The 21,169-nt window shown below is 38.5% G+C and overlaps 1 protein-coding gene across 3 annotated transcripts in view; it reads left to right on the forward strand.

Annotated features, from left to right (window-relative positions):
* Nucleotides 1–556: 556 nt before the first annotated feature.
* The window catches only part of dia (diaphanous related formin 1), a 43,489-nt gene continuing 22,876 nt past the window's right edge, over nucleotides 557–21,169 (forward strand). The window contains exons 1-2 of one of the 3 annotated variants that reach the window (XM_069135616.1): nucleotides 557–944; nucleotides 1,839–1,937. In XM_069135616.1, coding sequence (XP_068991717.1) covers nucleotides 1,902–1,937 — 36 coding nt within the window. In that variant the 5' untranslated portion in view covers nucleotides 557–944; nucleotides 1,839–1,901. Of the gene's footprint in view, nucleotides 945–1,838; nucleotides 1,938–8,321; nucleotides 8,603–11,501; nucleotides 11,873–21,169 lie in introns of those variants that run through there. The other 2 variants (XM_069135613.1, XM_069135614.1) reach the window with 2 other exon arrangements.

The raw sequence follows: 21,169 nt of genomic DNA on the forward strand, positions 1-21,169 counted from the left end.
CATTTCTCGTGCTGCTGGTAAGCATATACCTACATATACCGTTCATATACAACATCTGTATTATTGTGATAATTTGGTAATGAAATACGTTCGATAAACTGATATACTAAACAGATTGTAAATTATGCCAATTAAAATCTTAGTTAAATTCCAAGCACGTTTCATATCGGTATTGATAGCAAGAGTGATACCGTTTGTTACTACAACGTTACATTTATCGTCCGCGCTTACTATTGTTATTGTTATCCTGTCTCCAATTCAAATCTGCCGCCGATTGAATAGATAGACAGCTGTGCGATTCGAGAGTCTCACTCATTACTTCGTGGTCTCATTGAACCGTATGTATTATGCGGTTATAGTTGAGTGGTGACTCTACGTGAAAGGTTCTTGTTCCGGCGGCAAGGTGGAGTAAAAATCGCGTCACAGGGATTGGACGAATCGAGCCGTGAGAATTGCGAGTGTAAAAAAAGCGATGTTCGTTATTGCGGAGACCCGGAAGTTATCTGCCGTCTGAAAAAACGATAACAAAACGTGTGGCAAAATTCCGAGAATTCGAATCATAGCTCTCTGGAAACTCGTTGAAACAAAAGATCATCGGTGAACTATTTGAAGCGCGGTGTGAAGTTTGCCCCGAGATTCCTCGTCAGCAATCGTATATCGCAAAACAGCGTGAATCGTCTTCCGGTGTCAGATTAGCGCCTCTGGCCGATCGCGTTGTCGGTGGTTGTGTTCAAGTCGTGTTGTGCTATTCAAGGAAAATCTACGTCATGTGTTGTTGTTGAATCGACCAACTGGTGTGCGGAGTGAACTTGGCGCGTTCAGCTGGCAATTTGTTCTGTGAAGAAGATCGTGTGACACGCACGTGTGCCTAGCATTTTTACCAAATAACCGTCATCGCCGTCACTCGTCTAATTGCAAGTTCGGCGTTGTTGTCAGCGAGCGAGGTAAGTAACCGTTGAAAATTGAAATTACCCGACACCAGCGTCGACTGTCAAAATTGACTTTCAAATTTCAAGCATGTTCCCCTCTCCTTGTAAGCCCTGCACACATTCGAATCGACACTCCGTCTCTCGTCAAAGCCAACGCGACATGCCAAATAATCGCCCTTCTCGCGATCTTCGAATGCTCGTAAATTTGCAAATACGTGATCATCCTGGTTCGAAACCGCGTCTTATGATGCCCGGCGTTCTTTGGTTATGTTAGGTCAGTGCCGAATCTCTCGTTTGCGCAATTCTCGCTCACTCGCTGATCGGTTAGTGTGTCTAAATTACTCCTCTTCGACTAAATGTAGAATATAGTGGATAATTTCATCCTCTTTCCCCCTCTTACTTCGCTCTCAGCAAGTGCTACACGTTCCTTTCAACGTACCACCTGTTGGAATTCTCTAAATTTAGAATATCAACCGTTTTACTCACACGAATACGTAAGCTTTTACCTGTTACTGGTTACCTGCCCATTTGTATTCGATCACCACCAATGTCTTGAATAAATTTAATCGCATGAAGTATATGCACCAAGTTTCGATAGTAAACAAACAAAAACTGGTGATTAACGTACTAAAAAAAAAACTACTCCACATTCTATCTGATCTCCAAACACATTATCGAATGTTATCTCAATTAGTTCGTTATCTTGAACCACACTCGATGCATGAGTTGTACACATTCAAGTCAAGTCCAGCTGTGTCAGTTGTTCGAAGTGCTTAGGTTGGCAGTAATAATTAGAATCGAGTATATCTTTTGAAATTTCAATACCTGTTAATTCTAATTCTCTGGAATGAAAGAAATTTGATTCAATTATTTTAACTTCTTTTATTTAAATGTTGAATTAAATTTCAGGACGTTGGAGGAGAACGGAAAAGAGAAATGTATCAGCGAGGATAGCGGCTCAAACCCTGAACAATGACGAGCCGAAAGGATAAAACAGCAAGCGGATTTGTGAGTACTTAATTTTTCAATTTGACTTTGATCACGCCTTTGATCCATCGCTCCAAGTATCAATCCCATATTTTCATACATTATTTTTAACCCAATATCTCTCGTCTTGACGAGTGAGGAATGTTTCGAAAGTTCTATTGGTATTTAATCATCGTGGCGTACAATCAATTTTTGAATAGTGTAAGCAAAACACGATTGTTCCAATTTACAGATTCCTATCCAGTTTAATTGCAATAATTATTTTTAACTGTGAACACAAAGATAATCAACAGAATATTATTAAGAAAAGATCATGATGTTAAATCAGTTTAATAATAGAAGATAAGATAAGAGTGGATCTATTCTGTGTTTAAGTTGCTGCCATAAATCGCATCTTCTTTCTCAATCCTCTTAAATCTTACTAAGAAATCTTTCCCATCTTCTCATAGTCTGTCTAACGATGCGAAGAATTAAAATAAAAACGAAAAGCAATAAATACGAATAATAATAATAATAATAATAATACGCAAATCCAGATGATAATTACTTTCACGCTAGTAATTAGTACAAGGTCGAAGATTGGCGTAAATAAGTGTATAACGTACATAACGCAGTACGATGTAATGAAAAATATCCCGTACGTTGAGTATATACGCGTGCATGTATCATATATGTATATTAATACATATTATTACATTATGACGTCACCGTCGTCCCAGTTATCACACATTGTACGTACATATACGGGCCGGCGACAAAAATGGTATGGTCGAAAAAGATTACCTCAACGATAGATGTAAAGAACTGTTAGTTTTTATTTATTGTAAATGCCGCACACGACCCAAATTTCATACGTGATGTATTTTTATTGCATTACCTACCAATACAGGTATATCGATGTGTTAAACGTCAAGCAGCGTGACTTTGTTTGATGTTAGCTAAGTACGAGCCCCACGGATTATCAATCGATCGATAAATCAGCAATACTAAGAACACATTGTATATATTATACGGTACATCGCATATATTGATATATCTAACGGCATTCAATACGGACATTGCGAACAGGTTGATAAAAGCAATTCATACATGTGAATAATTTTCAAAAAAGAATTCTTTAATACAGACGACAAGGAAGTCTATGCACTTGTTTGATATATAAATTAAGTTGGGTAAACGGTGCTGGACTTTACTTGACGTTGAGAAGTACCATAGGATTAGTCACGTCACGTGATTAATTGAGTAACTTTTATAAAGCACCGCAATCGCATCATACGTAAAATGTATATCCTTGCATGTTGTGTTGTGTCGATATAATGTCGTGTATATTTCCTGATGAATGAACGTTGTTCGATTTCAACATAATCGGCATGAGTAAAAAATGATTGTGCACGTCAGAGAGGTAAACCCGTGACGTATAATTTCATACATGTAATACAGTATAATAGAATATAGAAAGAAAGAGATGATAGATGTTTGAATCTGATATGCAGATATAAACTAGAGATTTGATCGGAATCGTATCTGCGATAATTTCAGATCAATGTTCTCGGTTTCGTTGGTTGAAAATCATCGAGGAGTTCCTCAGTTTCGTTGAATCTTGCATTTGTCGTCAATTTAATATCTGTGCGCTTCGTGCAGCGGCTCAAATCGCGTTGTGTTATATCTCCATGCAGCACGGACAGGAAGTTTGTAAATTTTTAACGCAGAAACCGGAAGAGGAAAGACAGGCCGGCAGAGAGATGCCTACTCAAATCGAGTATTCACTCGCAATTAGATACGCTAGCTTGATAAAAAAGAAAAAAAGAAAAAGACTGTAAGAGAAAACAAATGTATGTACCTACGTAAAGAGAAGAGAGAAAAAAAAAAAGAAACAATCCCGCCTTCTGCAATGATAATGTAATAATAATAAGCCCCACTTTGCAACAGAAAATGCGAAACAGTGCGTGAATTTGAATAGGCAGCTAACTGAAATGCCGCGATCATAATAATCTGAAGATTCAGATCGGCGAACATACCCGTTATTATGTTCATTTGTTATAATTCGGTATAAGGTTTCGAATTTCCGTGGCATAAATTCGCTACTCGTCGTTTCGATAACGTCACAAGTACGGAATCAATATTGAAAAAAAAAAGAAAAGAAAAGAAATTAACCATGAAGTCTGCTAAGGCAGGCATCGAATATTTCCATATTTTACACTCGCACATTCTCTCTGTAATCCAAACAAACGGACACTAGTATGTTGGATATTGGTGACCCGAGTATTCTCGCAGACTTACTCACCGACTCTCCGTTTGGAAAAACAAACAGTTTTCCCGTCCGGAAGGTCGGTCGAAAAGGATTTGCGTGTCCCATGCACGACACGTGTGTCTTCAAGTATCACGGTGTACACTCATAAATCGGTGTGGTAAGATTTCTCAAGGTCGGAATTCGTCCTCAAATACCTGTACGTACAATCAATGTTAAAAAGAAGAAGAAAAAAATGCCACGAAGCTTGTTTCGGAGTGTTGAAAATTTTTAAACAACGAAATATATGAATATTCCTATTAGAGGGTCATTAACGTCTTCGTGTATGATTTGCGAGTTAAATTCTTAGTACAAACTAACGAATTGAATTTTTCTTCCTTCCTTACGGGTAGACGTGTTCGATGATATGAAATTGACAAAACCCAACGCGGTTCACGAGAAGCGACTAACCTTGCCTAACAGCATTGCATATACGGTCCAACCTACTCCAGGATTCGAGTGTATAAAGTTTAGTAGGTAGGTGGGTTGTTGGTAAGTGAGGTAACATAACGGTGCGCTGGTCCAGAGTTGGAGATCTCCAGTCTCCCGGGGCTAGGCAAGGCTGGAAACCGGAATGTCGTTCCTCCCATAAGCATCGTCGATCCCCGTGCATTCTGGATAAATCTCTAATCTCGAATCGTATCTTTTACCTGGTCGAAAACTCCCCTAATTATAACCAATTCTTTCCTTTTCTCTCAGTTTTCGGTATACGTGCCGGTCCCCTAAAATCTCGCCAGTTTGTTTTTTTCAGTCTTGAAGAGTTATTACGTAGATCCTGCGTACGAATATTCATGGGTATTTTATTTCTTTTTTTTACATCTGTTATTACTTTTCGACTCCTAAATCCACATGTTTTCGTATCAAAGTCACATTATTTTTTGCAATTATTTTCACCTGCAATGTTGTAAAGAAGTCTGAGTCTTGGATAAAATATTTTACTGTTATAATGGAAAGAGAAACGAAATGTGAATTCAAAAAGTATTGCTGCTGAATGATGTTCGCTTTCAGTTTCGTTTATAACTCGTATCAAGAATTATACGCGCTCGCAGGTAATCCTATGGGGGGTGGCAGATAAATCGTTAATTTATGAACAAAGTTTGCTGAACGTTATTCCATACACTCTTTCGTTCGCATCGAGCGGGAATCGAGAATGCAGTAATACGTGTACGCGAATGTTCGCTAATAATCCCTGCAAGTCAAACTTTTGATTAATCGACGCAGTCGAGTTTGCCTATCAATTAGGAAAATACATGATAACATCGTGTCGTCACTTTATGGTTATCTGCTAACGTCGTCGTGTATATGTATATCGCAGTGAAAACCGCCTTTCCGTATAATATACGTACCTGATTGCCCGGTATTGTATTTTAATACAGTGACTGTAATAATCGTACATGTACAGCAATTTGTTTCAACAGGCGGAAACGCGCAGCCGTGTTGTAAATCGATCACTAACACCGTTACTGTCGGTCATCACTGTATACAACCCTTATCGAATCCATACATATATGACATTATGCTCACGAGATTTGTAAAAACGCGACATTTTCTTACTCACGCCAAATGAGGGTTAGAAATTGGTCGGTAGCGAAATGACGCTGGATTAGCTACCTCGTACGGAATTGAAATTTAAAACGTTTATAGGACTTGGCTAACTTTTCCAAGCTGCACTTTTCTCTCGCTATTTTTCATTTCAAGTCCTAGCACTATTTATTTTTCTTCAATTTATACGTCTTTTTTAGTTCTCGGTTATATGAATGTTCGCTGCAGTTTGCGTCCCTTTATATACCTACTGCATCGAAGCGGAAGCGAAACCAATTGAAATGAGGTATTAATTTCCTAGTTTGGTTTCGTAATTGATGTTAATTAGTCCAGTAGGTATAAGGTGATTATAACTAATTAAAACAGTTCCGACTCGCGTACGCGTAACTAAACGCGATGTTCCTCCTCGACTCTATCGTGGTCCTTGTAGACTTTTTATTCCCAAGGGAATGCAGAGGGAAAAAAATTTGAAAAGATGTTCAACCGCGGAGATGAGAGGAGATCAAAGAATCCACCGCTACTGATCTCATGTTTACACCGAACGGACCTCGTGACCTGCAAGTCGTCTGACCTTATTGCTTGTTAATCGTACGATTGATTCTTGAGTCGACCCCTCGACTCCCGAGTTATCAAAGTCTCGGGGTAATTGAAAATTCCTCATGTATAATACGCGTGTGTGTATATATATGTATAGATGTAACGTGTCATTAGTCGACGGCCGGAAAAAGAAACTACGTTATATATACGATTACAGTTGCAGCGCAATTGCGTCATTGGAATTATTGTAGCAAATGTAACAAATGCAAGCTTAGAAAAAAATAGAGATTTTCAAGCTAGCTGAGGAGTTGGAAAGAAATTCACGCATCGCATTTCGTCGCTGCAGTTGCTCCGATCAGCTTTGTGCGTCATTTTTTCATTCCCTTTTTTCGTTCACTATCTTTTTTCAACTTTCATCTCTTGGACCTTCACGTATGCCTGCATGCTGCTGGTTTCGGACGAAAATAGATTCCGTTTATTTAAATACCCTGCTGCTTCTTCGTCCCTCTTTGGGCGCGACAGTTTTTACTTGTATATTTTTTCGTTTCACCCTTTCGCGTCCCCGCGAGTAAACACTGAATACTATAGAAACGGATCCAAAACGCCAAGTCCTTGGAGAGTATAAGGACGAAGAGGGGCGGGGTTGAAATTCTGAATTTGAAGAGTTCCGAAAGCGCCAAATTCTCAATTTTTCGGTGGTGAAACGTAAAGTAAAGAAGTCAAACTTTGACGAAACGTCACAGTTTCGGAAACCCGACGCTCGAAGTTCCAAAAGTGCAAAGTCCCGAAAAGGCAAAATTCTGAAAGTAAAAAATGCCGCAAGGGCCAAAATGATAAAATTTTAAAATCTGAAACATCGAAATTCTGGATGATCCAAGATTATCAGTTCTGCGAATTCTGGCTTGATGAAATTTTACCACTTCGATCTTTCTCTGTTCGGGATTTTCGATATTTTTATCCTCAGAATCCCTGGCATTCTGATTTTCGGTACTTCAAGTTTCGCCACCTAGTCATTCGGAATTAAGCGCTTTCGGAACTTTTCAAATTCAGAAATTCAACCCACCCCGGACGAAGAAGATGGAAGAAAAACCTGGTAGAGGTCTACTATGTAATATGCAGGAAAAAACGTTCATCGTTATTATTTTATACACATTCAATCTCTCTTCTATTTGCATCATACCTATTTCAAGCATGCTAATCGACATGTAACATTTTTCATAAAAATAACCGACTCCTGCAATGTTCAGCAACGTGTCATAAAAGAATAGCTGTAAGTATGCGTCGTATGCTATAATACACAAGTGCATTTGAGATATTTACTAGTTCGATACCCGTGCACACCTGATGCTGTCCGCTGTAATAACACCGCTTATCGGTCCCTTATCCGTTACACCGTTTCAAAACCACCGACCTCCTGTTCGTCTCTACATGCTACAAATAAGTAACGCCTTCCTTTCAGACGCTTCTCGGTGATCGATAAATTAATGTACAGTACTGCAATTCTCGCGTTTCATTCATTCGACTAACCAATTTCCCGTTGGTGTTTTTCGGAGCCTTAAAACACCGAATCCATGGTCCATAAAATCTAAAACTCAGTGAAAGATGATTTTTTTTTCTTCGTACACTGCACCGTAATTAAATATAAATAAAATCGCGGATGAAGCGAGGATCAGACGTAGGTTGGTTCGGGGTCGAATGCTTCATACACAACCGAGTAAAAGGTATTCGATAGCCGTTTAACTTCGTCCTGCGTTGCTCCTCCCCCTCATCATCGTCATCGTCATCATCACCGCCTCTATCGGACAGCATATCTCCCAACACCCACACACGCATGTAAGTCACAGGGTAGATGTTTGTGCCGGGCCGCTTATCGGCTGTTATTTCGCAACAGTTGAGCATTGTCGCTGTGTAAGGTGTAACATTTCTGTGGGCCATGCACACACCTATCGTAGGTATACGTATACCCGCTCTGATCTGGAGTAAGTAGAGTGAGTGAGTGAGTGAGTGAGTCGGGACGACGCCGCGACGACGCGTTCAATTTCATTGTCAGTCTTTATCGAACCCGCGTACACCTCGTACCGACCTTGTAGATTCTTCGGGCAGTAGTTACGTACTTACTCGATATTTTATAACCTAGCTGTAATTATCGTCGGTCGAATTTCTGTACGGTTGCCGACACACGCTTCGCCGTAACGAAATTACTTTGAAATCGCGGTCGTTGTACCGAAAACACCGGAATATTTCACGAGTTTTCATATCACTCGGGTGGAAAGTGTAACATGTACCCACTTGACCGTTTTTAATCCAACATTTTGATAAGGTACATATTTCATCGACTGCTTCAATGCCCGTAGCATAAATCGTTGTATATTCACACGGTTATCGTCAAGGTTGTACTTATTGTGATGATGTGGTGGTCACGACGGGATTAGTGTATCAATAATAGAGGAATAGATGGACTCTATGAGTTCATCGACGAACGGAAATAAAATGTGACTCGTAACCCATCAAGTCGAATCGAAAAATCGTCACGTTCTCATTTTCTCTGTGTTTCATCTTGATAAAAAATTGTCTCGAAATCGCCAGTCATTCACCTTATGCATATATCAATGAAAATAAACTTCTTTGGTTAGACGGTCAGACGTAAATTGTTAAAATCGAACAGCACAACAATTATATAATCCCGAGCATTGCGCGTATATATAGAAACAACATTTTGATGGGTCGAGATTCTGTGGAAATTGATAACGACTTAATATCGCTAGTTTGTGAAGGACCATGTATAGTGTGACTGTGATCGTAGTGTTATCGGTAGTGGGTATAATTAATAATACACAGTCGTATCAAACCTGCCAGGTCACTCTGTCACCTCGTATCTTCTACCCCGGTTTTGTTGTACTATCGTAGAAATGATTGGTTCTAATCAAAGAGTTTCGGGTGAAAATAATTTTTTCACTATTTTTTGAAAATCTTTGTTCATCATTTTCAACGAAAAACGCACAAATATAAATTTTTCTCGACAACTTTATTTTCGAAACATTCGAAACTGCTTGTCATTCTCTTTGACTGAAAACAAAATTTTTTTACATTTGACGTCTAATGGCTATGGCCTTAATTTGAGAGCTACGCCTCTTTTTGCACATAAATGTGCCTATTATCGGATAAAAATTATGTTGAAGAAAAGTTACAGCCAAATATTAAAATTTCACTCAATTGTATTTAGACAAATTTACGAAAAAACACAAGTCTTTTTCTTTGGCAACGCTTTCATCCAATGCACAATTTTCAAGTTGTAAAATATAGAGTCCAAAATACCTACTCCTAGAGGGCAGGTGGAAAAAATCTACAAAAAATTATAAAATTTATATTTGGTGCGGTAGAAGTTGGTAAAAAATGGACGATCGATTCGGTAAGGTGGTTGGGATCAAACTTTGTTCACGTTCGTTTGGACTACTCTTTATTATGATACAGACAATAGCGTTATAGCAGTCATGGTTGCAATCACTGTAACGCGTTACGCAGCTCGTTTCAAAACTCATCCTCAGCAGCTTCTCCCATCCGGATGTGTCGTCATTTTTAATACGGTCCAGTATCTCCGGGATGTAATTACAGTACCCACAACGTCTGCGTTTGACGATTTAACTAAAAATTCGTGGTTTAAAATTAATGTACGAGTATAGTTGTAACAGAATCGGAAGCCGCAAATGCGAAAGATGGTAAATTCTCGTTGTTCGATCACCGTACACTTTTTTTTTCTTCTATCGCGTGCAATTTTACACCGTCAACGTTTCCGTTCATCAGATACGTTGTTGGTTGTAAGAGGATCGGTATGTATATAATACGAGTTGTTTGCGATTGCTATTTATACGTATACAGGAATGAAGCAAACGCGATACTTGGGAATGAAAAAATCAACGATGCGTTTTACCACCTTTCCAAAATTCATTACAACAGTAATTTTTCGAAGGTGATAAAGTTTCATGGAAACGAACGTACGACTCCAAATTCATCGAGTCAACGTCGTTTCTCCACCAGGATGCAACGTCTAACGAACCTTACAAAAGTTTGATAAAATTGGAACGGATTGTTTTGGTGGTTCTAAGCGTACCTAATACATACCTGGTCTCATTTCCCGAGGGGATAGACAGAGGCCGACTTCTCATTCCTCGGTATATGCCTGTATACTCTTACACTTCGTCAGCATGGCGTGAAGGTCGTCAATTACACAACGTGCTTTGCCGCCGGATGGTTTTTGCTCCTGTACGTAGATACTTTCTGCCATCAGCAATTCGCACGCCGGAATCACCGAGCTCAGCTCAGCGGCTTAGATTTGCCGGAAACCCACAAGTCCCATCAAACATCGCACGTCTGCTCATCTCGTGCGATGAGAAACGTTAAACGTTGTCGAAAGAACCGCGTCTAAAAGCCCCGTTCTAGAATCTGTCTGAGCATCCCGGGGGTCTAGGTAAATAAATTCGACCCAACTCCGAACCGCATAACTCCCTGCGCTTCGACTTCTCGTTCACGAGAACCTTGTTCGGAGCTGTTTGGTAGTATTCACCCTCTTCCGAACCAAGCAACGGCCTTTCCATTTCGTAGTTTATCCGCACCCGCCAGTCGGACGCGAACTGCCGCGTCTACCGCAGATGCACGTGTCGTTATCGTCGTTGTCCAGGTCCCTGGGGTACGATAGGTGAATAAAAGTACAGTGGGTGTCTACACTTGTGAAGCAGTTGAACTGGCGGACCTCGTTTTGAGAGATCGTTCAGTGGTTTAGCAGCTTTCGTGCAGCTGCTACAGAAATCCTTTCCTGTTCTTTGGCTGTCGCCTCGTCGTCGTTCACCGCGGGAAATGTGATCCGATTTTTGTAAGCCACACTCGCTGAACGACCGTCGGTAGCTCAAGCTCACCCTGTTACGAAACCGTTCGAAGGGCTCTGTGTCACAGTTTGATATTTTGTTGTTTTTCTTATTTTTTTTTAATTGTTGCGCCGTTTGACGGTGTTTGGTGATACTTGACGGAGGAGAACGTTATACAACGACGATATTCGTTGAGTAACACGGAACGACGTTGCATCCGAAGTCGTAAGCGTAGGAATATTGTCTGAGGATTGAATTAAAGACCGATCAACGCTAATCGACTGCAACTTCTCGATTAATTAACAACTATTGATGACGACGACGCGTTGAGTAGATCGATTGAATTGTTCCATCTGTTAGATTCTGAACCTTGACAAGCAAAGATGCGGTAATGTGTCAGAAACACCTGCGAGTCAACGAAGAAAACGGTTGCGAAGAGTCATCCGAGGTTTTTCTTTGTGTGCCAGATGGTGGTGTTTGTTATTTTCTCCACTTTTCACTCGAACATGGAAAATTAATGGATCTATAAAGTGTGATAAAAACAGTGGAGAGTGAAGTGAAGAGACAAGTTCAACGGAGTTCTGTGTAAACTTAAAAACTAGTGGATAGTGTTGATATAATAACAGTAAACTGGTCCATTATCTCCCCGAAGCAAACGTCCCTTCCAAAAAATGTCCGGAAGCATAAAAAGGAGGATGAGTTGGTACCAGAAAGCTGAATCTGGCATGAGGGTGAGTTGTGCGCTCAATTTTCACTTCCGCAGCATCACTTTACCACAGATCATTCATATTCTTCAACATAATGACCAGTTGAGGAAAAACATGACCCTGTTTATACTGAAGGTTATATTATGTTGTATAAATTATAATTGGCATAGAAATGGGTACGTGTTCCAATTCCACGCGTTGTATAACCTATATATATATATGTATATATGTATACGTATGCGACAATGGAAAACCGGACTGCGGGCACCTGTCGTTTTATTTGTACATATATGTACGTTGCAGGGTATCAGAACACATGCCGTTTTATTTCCTGTCACGAGCACTACGTCGTATCACCCGCATAATGTACATACCTACGTGAACACACCGTTGTTTTTTCTTTCCACCACTCTGATGCTGGTGTTCTAAGCGTCACAGGGTATGCGGCCACGTTTCTGAAACTGATGATACGTACGCGTCGTACTTGTTTAATCTCTTGTGTATCCCATGCATGGAGTTTTCTGTCTAGTATTTTCGTCAGTCGTTATACGGTCAATCATCCTTTCCCGCCACTGCATGTGAGGCGTTCTATCCCGAATCGACCTACGTGTGATCCTCATCGTCGGTAGTTTTTTATTTTATTTTTAAGTATGGTGTAAAGTAATACGAAAAAAACATCTTTTACCGAGTTTTTAATTTTTTTTTTTACCACGGATTTGATTTTACTGCTATCACGAACATGGAAACCCAATTATCGAATTGATATAGCTTCGATCGATTAGCTTATAGTTTTTATCGCATGAATTCGTTTCTAGAAACGGAAAAGTTTGGTAGCAAGATGGAATTGGTCAAGCTTTTGGTTTAGAAGCTTGAGGCGAAACGATTAATAGAAAAATGAGAAAAAACGAGTTCTTTCATTTTTCAATAACTTGTTTCGCCTCTGGCTTCTAAACCAAAAACTTTCCCACTTCCATCTTGATCTCTAAATTTTCATTCCTTTAACAAAGAACTTACAAGGAAAATTCAAGGCCAATCGCTTGGGGCTATCAATTCGATAATTGAGTTATCATGTTTTTGGGAGCAGTAAAATCAAACCCGTGATCCAAGAAGTCCAAATCTCGGGGAAAGATGTTCTTTTTGTACACTCTATACCATACTTGAAAATAAATAAAATCCTCAGCGGAATGCCTCATATATACATGACACTCGTTAAACGATGGATTCACCCAATTTTTTTTTTCATTCCACCGCAGTGCGTGAAGATACTCGCGTCGACGCACTTTTCACCGCTGTTAATATGAAAATGCGCGTCGTTTCGTCATTCGCAGCGTAATTATACGACGAACGAATAAATGACAACGATCGTTTTGAAAATGAAATTAGCCGTTTCACGGGAAAGTAGCATCGTAATTTACATTAATGTTTTTTTTTTTTTTTTTTTTTTTAAACTATCCAAGTAATAGTGTATGTAATGACAAGGTAATGTGTTAAATTAAACGGCGTTCCACGTTACATTACCGTACGTTTTCGATATATTTCACTCACAATCAGTGAAATTGACGTCGGCAGTCTGCATGATAATATTAAACGAATAATCTGTTCTTCGAGTTCCTTAACAACAACAAGAGAAAAAAAAAACGTCATACGACAGAATGAAACAGTTTATTTTCAGCGAGTAGCGATGATAAATTTTACATATAGCGCGAAACGCAATAACGCATATTGTTCATCACGTGCTCGTGACTTTAATCTTTCTTCCGGGTACGCTCCGATAAAATAACCGTCGTGGCGATGTTGATGGTGCTGGAATAAAAGTCCCTTTTTCTCTTTGCGTCGCGTTACGGTGCTTAGCTAATGATAATGGTATTTTCTCTTCTCCTACTCGCCCACACTCGGCATCAGCTCCCCCATGCGTACGATAATTATGCAGGAGGAAGATTCTAACGCACCGTGTTACCTCTACCATCGTTATCTCTTATTATTTTTGAATTTTTTTTCAGCCGCAGTAGCGTTGTACGTAGACATAATATGCCAAGTTTTTTAACACATACTCGTTTATACGTATAAACGTATATTGTTTAACAGCCACGAGTCACTTCGTTCACCTTGTTCATTTGACTTGCTTAGCACCTATCCATCCGTACGTGCGTTTCGTCATCGTCGTACCTACGTCAATTTTCGTCTATATTTTTTTCACCTTACCTGCAACTTCAATCATAGTTATTGCGTCTGTGAGGCACGTGAACGAGTTTGCGAAACTTCGATACGCGCACGCGGATGGTAAAATTTTATATATCACGTGGGTTTGGTATTATATATACATTTAAGTGCATACACGCACTATAATTACTTGAAGAAAAAGGAAAAAAAACAATAAAATAAAAAATATGTATAATCAACTCGGAACGCTACCTGACAATGAGAAGGAGAGAGACGTTGGTTCGAGATTTTCAACCGATTTGTCATGTATACGAGAACCGGTTCTTTCACCTCTTCCACTGGTCGTTACGTCCCTTGGTATAGGTATACAACGAAAAATTGTCGCGTTCCCAGCTGATGAGAACATTCTCCAATAATTCGGGGCTGACTCGAATTCTCACTGCTGTTGAGGTATCGTGCCTCTACGGATATTTCGCATTCTGTATGTCTGTCTGTATACATGCTGCAGTATTTGCACACCACGTATTTGTGTATACTCGGAATCCTGCTTTACTTTATAGATGGATTTGAACAAATCGAGATACGTATCATTCAATTAAAAAGCATCTTTTTAATCTTAGCTGCAGATCGTGTTATAAAAAAACCTAACATACAGGTACAAGCTTAATTATACAAAAGGTGCTAACCAGGTTGTCTGATCAAAAGTTGTGTAGGAAAGGCTTGTTCATTGGTTTATAGCTTGTAAATTAGTTCTAAGTTAATTTAGAGTTATTTGTAGATGTTTGATTGATAGAAAATAAGTTCAAGTTTGATAAACAACGCTCTTTTCACGGTATTGTTGCGAAGAGGGAGGAGAAGGCATTCGGTAAAAGATTTTTTATAAATTGAGACGTTTTGTGAATAACAAACAAAGTTATTTACGAATTTCACATCGCTGGTATCATCAAGTGCACTGGAAAGGTTTATTTGAATTCATTATTCAATTTAAGTCGTTCCACCTTTGTTGTAAAAGTTCGTTAGAGAGATTCTGGAAATTTTAGTTTATCTGAAAGGAAAAGTCTTCTAGAAAACTAAAGACCAGGATTTAACCAGATTTCAAAAATTCACAAAATTTAAAAGGAAACATCTTGAAACAATCACCAATTTATCTTAAAATAAACCGATGAAACATCTCGTAACGAACCAAATAAATAAATAACCCTAATAAAATAAGGTGGAAGATAGAAATTCGGGAGACGACACTTTCCTATCACAAAATTACCTGCTAGATTCAATTATTTTAACAAAAAGTTCCATTTTCATGTTGCACCGGCGAAAATAATTATCCCTACAATTTTGTACCGTTTAGTAATTATCGTTATATCGATTTGAAATAATTATTACTGAAAAGGAAACAGGAAAAGAAATTTGAATCCAGTGCATCGCGTCAGTCTTGATCGTCGGTGAGGAAAAAATTTTTGAGTCGTTTCCTTGCTGAGATTTTCACACAGAATCAGAGATTTTCACCGCATTACACGTGCAGGTATAATGACTTGTGATGTGGAGTCACCGACATATGGTCGCCACGTGCGTTTCTAAGTTGTAGATAAAAAAATGTAACAGACACCGCGTCTGCAGATGCCTGTCTCTTTTCTTCGGAATCTTAACAGAGCTGAGACTGCGTCTATAGTCTCGGCGTCAAGGTGTATCCGGTATATTACATGGTGGTATTTACGTTGTCGCGAAACTTCCGGTAACGAGATTTTTCTCTTAATTTTTTTAAATTTTGCTCATTTCCATCATTATTTGTTTATAAAGGATGTAACGAGCGTCGATTTGTATTCTTGAATACGGAGGGAAATATGTCACGATGTTTGAGGGCATTGAGATACATGCGCAGACGCAAGATTGAAAATAAATAAATGAATGAATAACAAAATTCCGCATTAGATCGTCGATGTTTATTGTCTCGATGGGTTTAAAATTTTTTGGTCATTACACAATCTTTAACAAAATTCAATTTCACAACATGCAAAAAAACAAAAATTAAAACGAAAATACTGGATAGTCTTGAAAATTTGATTCCTACGAATAAGTAGAAACAAACCAAAAGATCTGTCGAATCTGCACGATACAAGAAACTGCAATAATTATTATTGTCGTTGCTTTACTATTCATGAGGTATAAAATCTCTTTGATTTATAATCAATTTTCAACTACGTATGTAACGATTAATTCCGCAAAACGATTCCGCGGTTCTGCAGAAAATGATGTAACGACGACGTTTCGACCGCGGAAGAATACAATTGTATAAATATATAAGATAAATAAAATCACGTTTCAGTCGTACGATAAGCTTCGGTCCGTCTGCGGTATTGCGAGAGTTGTATCAAGTCGAATTGCAGGAAATGTCATCGTGGCCTGAAGAATACGGCGAAAAAAAAATCTAATCTGCGGGATACTTGGAGTGATGAGAAATCGTTGTGTTTTCGCTTCTTCGTAATACGCATTATTATACCTGGTCATAGTTATAAACTACCTCTTGCATACTTGGACAATTTTTATGTGTATATATATATATATGTATATAGTTATACTTTTGTGTAAGCGTGTAGGTATATTATTAACGCTGCCAACTTTGTTTTTGAGAAGATACTTACGGTCGTTTAGTTTGGTTCTTGCAGCCTGACAGATTGAAATAACAAACGAAACAAGTGGCTATGAAACCGTGAAACGATCCTGTCCGCGGATGTTCGGGATCACCTCATCTCCTCATCTGCCCGCATGATCTCACTTTGGCCCGCATGACGCATTTCGTTGTGTGTGTGTATGTGTGTGTTGCCTGGGTACGAATTACTGCACAGCGTCTCTGTATTCCCTCCACTTTTCGCAATTCCCGCTGATTCGCGCTTTCTTGAGAGTGCACAAAATCAATCATGGTTTACTCTTGCACAGAGAACTCGTCATGCCCACTCAATGCTATCCGTAACAACGATATATGTTATTTTTTTACTCACGTGTATAAATAAAATTTAACCACAAACTACAATCAACATCGTAAAGATACTCGTGTGTAGGTATCAAAGATTAAATGGCTGAAAAAAGAAAAGAATAACAAATCGTGAACAAATTACCGCAATTTTTTTTTTTTTTGTTTGTTTTTTAGAAAATCTCTTTGTCATTGTTACGAACTCTTTCCCAGATATGATTGCTTCATCTTTATTCGTTGTTATGCATATAACGAGGTTTTCATTTTTCTAACAATACAGATTGAAACCGAACCGCGGAATAATTTTTTATTTCTCTCCGCGGTTTCTGCATCGTGACCGGCAGAGATCGGTCTCGACGACCTTCGCCAGCTTCTAAGTTTCTCGCCAATCAAGTGCGTTGATATAAGATATATTACCTGATCGTGTAATAGTAATATTGTTGGAAAGCTCCAACTTCTGCTGTTTTGCTATGTTTGAACTTTTTTAAGCACACGCGATGTAACGGATCAGTTTGCTTGAAGCGTGCGATCCACGAAATATGAAGAAAGATATAAAGTATACGTGAAGGAGAAAAAAAAAATATATAAAAAAAAAAAAAAAAGATTGACCCTTCTTGGGGGACGATTGCAATTAGTAATGTATGAGCGATTAAAAATACAAACTATCGCCTTGTTCCGCCTATGGACATAAATTTAATCACCATTTTTTTTCTTTCTTCCGACACGGAATGAGAGAAAGTTTCCTGGTGATTTGTTATACAGAGATAAAGATGTTAAAAAAAAAAATCTAACGCGATGATAGAAAAAGAAGTTATGGACTATACGGATAACGAGTTTTTTCGAGATTTTTTATCTCTCTTATACGCTGATCATAAAATGGTCGAAGTAGCCTGTCGACAACATTGACCATGATTTACAGACGTTCAAACGAATACATTATACGTACGTATAACAGTTATTGCATTCTAATAAACGCTTAATTCTAACTTTCGAACGTTTGACAATAATTTTGTTTAAAAATTTTTCGCGATAACCGAGAGAAGAGTAAAGAAAAAGATTGATAGTATATAATGAGATTAAAGAGAGAAAAAATACTGTAATAAATAATAAACAGAGTATTTTAAACAAGGGAGTTTGTGCAGAATCAGCTATTTGTGTATTCAATTTCGCGTGTATTTTAATCAAGTTCGTGTAACAGAATACACATTATTGTGTATAATGGATGTGCGGAGAAGGCGAGGATCACGAGGTGACAGCTTCTCCTACTCTCGTCTCGCAGCAGACTCATTTGCATCATCGTGATTACGATTCGCAACACTGTCTGGAAGTTTGCAGTTGAAAATAATCATCGAACCGTTTTCGACCCGCGAGAAAGGCAAGAACACCGAACGGTGACGTCATACGAATAGCCTAACCTCATCGACCATTACTTTTCGATACCGTACTATTACAATGCAGCGTAAGGTGCTTGGAATAACTCGAGTAATTTTAAGTCACAACCTACGCGTGGTAGGTCTACCTTAATAAATATATTAAATAAATCTCCGTAGAATATGTAATGATAAATTTGTGACGAGGTGGTTTATATATATATATACATGCGTATGTATAGAATATATATGTGTATGTATTATTGTAAGGTCGTGTACCTTACGCCGTCTTGCATCAGTGGAGGTCTCTCCTTGAGGTCTCTCCGTAGCTTTACCTAATTACACGCACACATATCTACACGCGGAGCACTTCAGGCTGTACGAGACAAGATCAATTCCGCGGCAAATATAGCCTCAATGTCACAATTCCAACTTTGCAGCGTTCGCTAAACTGACAGCTGGTGAGACTTGAATTATGGTCGCGAAAATCTTGTAATTTTGCTCGATAATTTTGTAAAAAATTCTTTATAATTTTTTTATAACTCGTATTTATACACCTAACGCAATTACAAGTATCTTCTTACATCTTTCCGAATTTATGAAGATCGCGAATAAAGAGGTTTTTTTTTTTTTTAAATCGATTACATCGATCGCAATGTGAATTTACGTGACAAACAAGACCTACGTTTGTAATGTCAATCCTTCTGTCGTTTTCGAAAGGATAAACCGTGAGAGTTCGTAGGTCAGGGCAGTGCCGCGGATCCTTGGCGAAAGGACATTGTGAATCGGCTTCGGGCCTTCTCGTAGATTATTGTATTCCGATACGCTGTCGTTTTTATTGTCGTCATTGACGGAAATATCAGAACTGATTGTGTGCGGGTCTCCTTGTTGCAGCATGAATGGATTCGTAACGCGGTTTGCGTTTCGGATTGTATGTACACTTAACAAATCACGGAAGCTACTTTGACCAATCGAATTCATCGCGCTTGACCCGGTATTTTTTTGCTATACTTCTCTCATATTGTTATACTAGAAGGGGAATGAGACAAATTTCATACAAAACTGTTACGCGATGAATGCTGAATGATAATCGAGAAGTTCCGACAAGGAAACGCTGGTTTATATATAAATGACTTTATAAATCGCTCACGGGACTCTCTATTTAACCGTAATTTTATCCAATTATATATATATATATATAATGTCCAACGCATCTGACGAGACTGCACCAGTTTCTTGTATACGTCCATCGATTTGCAGTCTCAGCAGTTGATTAGAATACTTGTTCCCATGCGAGAAAGCCACTCCCTGTATAGAAGGCAGAGAGAATTTTTATTTCGAGACCAGAAATGGAATAATAAAGATGCAGCCAGCAGTGGGACAAGGCCGATTTATAACCGCGCGTGACGCCATCGCGGATTTTAAACAGTGAATGAATTATTTTATTCGTGTATATAAATATATATATATATAGTCAATACCGTATGCTGTCGACTTTGCCTGTAGGTAACTGATAATTTTGAAAAAAAAAACAATCTTAGAATTGGATACGGAAATCGACGATATGGAAAGAAGGTATTATTTAAATTCACTTTGTAATGTTGATTCGATTGGTGAACTCTCCGCGGTGAACGGATGCAGGTACTTACTAAGGTCTTAACCATGTCGGTGTCTAATTGCATTGAGCATTTGTCGTTTTACACAATTGGCAAGAAATAATCATTGCTCCAAAGACGTGTAATGTACGCGTCGTCGAATCGAGTCACTTTAGAGGAAATCGATGCAACCTTAACACACTTAGTCAGGGAAACGTTTTTCGTTTAAAAAAAAAATTAAATAATATTGAAAAAACAAACTTACGCACTATATGAATTATTTGCGAAAAGTTTGTATGACATGTAAAATTTTGCTTGAATGTCAAGAAAATTTGATTTGGTTGATAATTTCATTCGTAAATCATCCCACTTTTAATCATCTAGAATATTCTACGATTGTTACTTTTAATTGCCTTCATGCTACCATTATGCTCCCGGCATAATGTTCAGTTCTACAGTTTTATGAAATCCTTATTCAAGGTCGTTAATTCCCAACGATCATTTTCCATCCTGGGATATTCTACGCGGGAGAAAAAACATCGATTGTAAGTTATCGTATAATGAAAGAATAAGAGTATAGTCACGAGAAAAAAAAGAAAAAAAAAACAAGATATCAAATTAGAATATATGTAACCGAATTTATGGAGAAAAGCAAAAGAGTAATACAGCGAACAGAGATAAATAAATAAATAAATGAATAAAAGTTGTAGCGTGGCTAATACGAGGTCAGGCGATATGGGAACATGTAGTAATAATGCACGCTTGTTCCCGATAAGAGGTTTCCGGAGAAAACCACGAGAAAAATTCAGACCCGGATTAAGGAGGCACGATACCCAAGGCTGCTCTGCAAAAAAAGGCCGAGTGTCGATCCTGCAAGATGGTCCAATTGGTTGTATAATTTAAGAAGCGGTGGCGGAAAATTAAATCTACCAAGGTCGAGTAAAACATTTTTACTGTGATATTTCTCTTACGTAATTAATTTTGTATAAAATAGTATTGTGCAGGGAAACACATTTTGTATTACAATATTGAGTGGTGCACAAAATTCTCGAACCGTATGGAGGAAAATCTTCGGAATCGGATTGCAGCGAGACACTGATATTCGTGTGATTGTTTATTGGTAAAGTTTAAGAGTTCGAATACCCGGGTTTTTGAAAATGTAGGTACTATTTTGAAAAATTTGATCTTGATAATTGCGCTGAGAAAAATTTCATTTCTTACAGTAACT

The sequence above is a fragment of the Neodiprion pinetum genome, chromosome 4, assembly GCF_021155775.2.
Source record: "Neodiprion pinetum isolate iyNeoPine1 chromosome 4, iyNeoPine1.2, whole genome shotgun sequence".
In the NCBI taxonomy this organism is placed as follows: domain Eukaryota; kingdom Metazoa; phylum Arthropoda; class Insecta; order Hymenoptera; family Diprionidae; genus Neodiprion; species Neodiprion pinetum.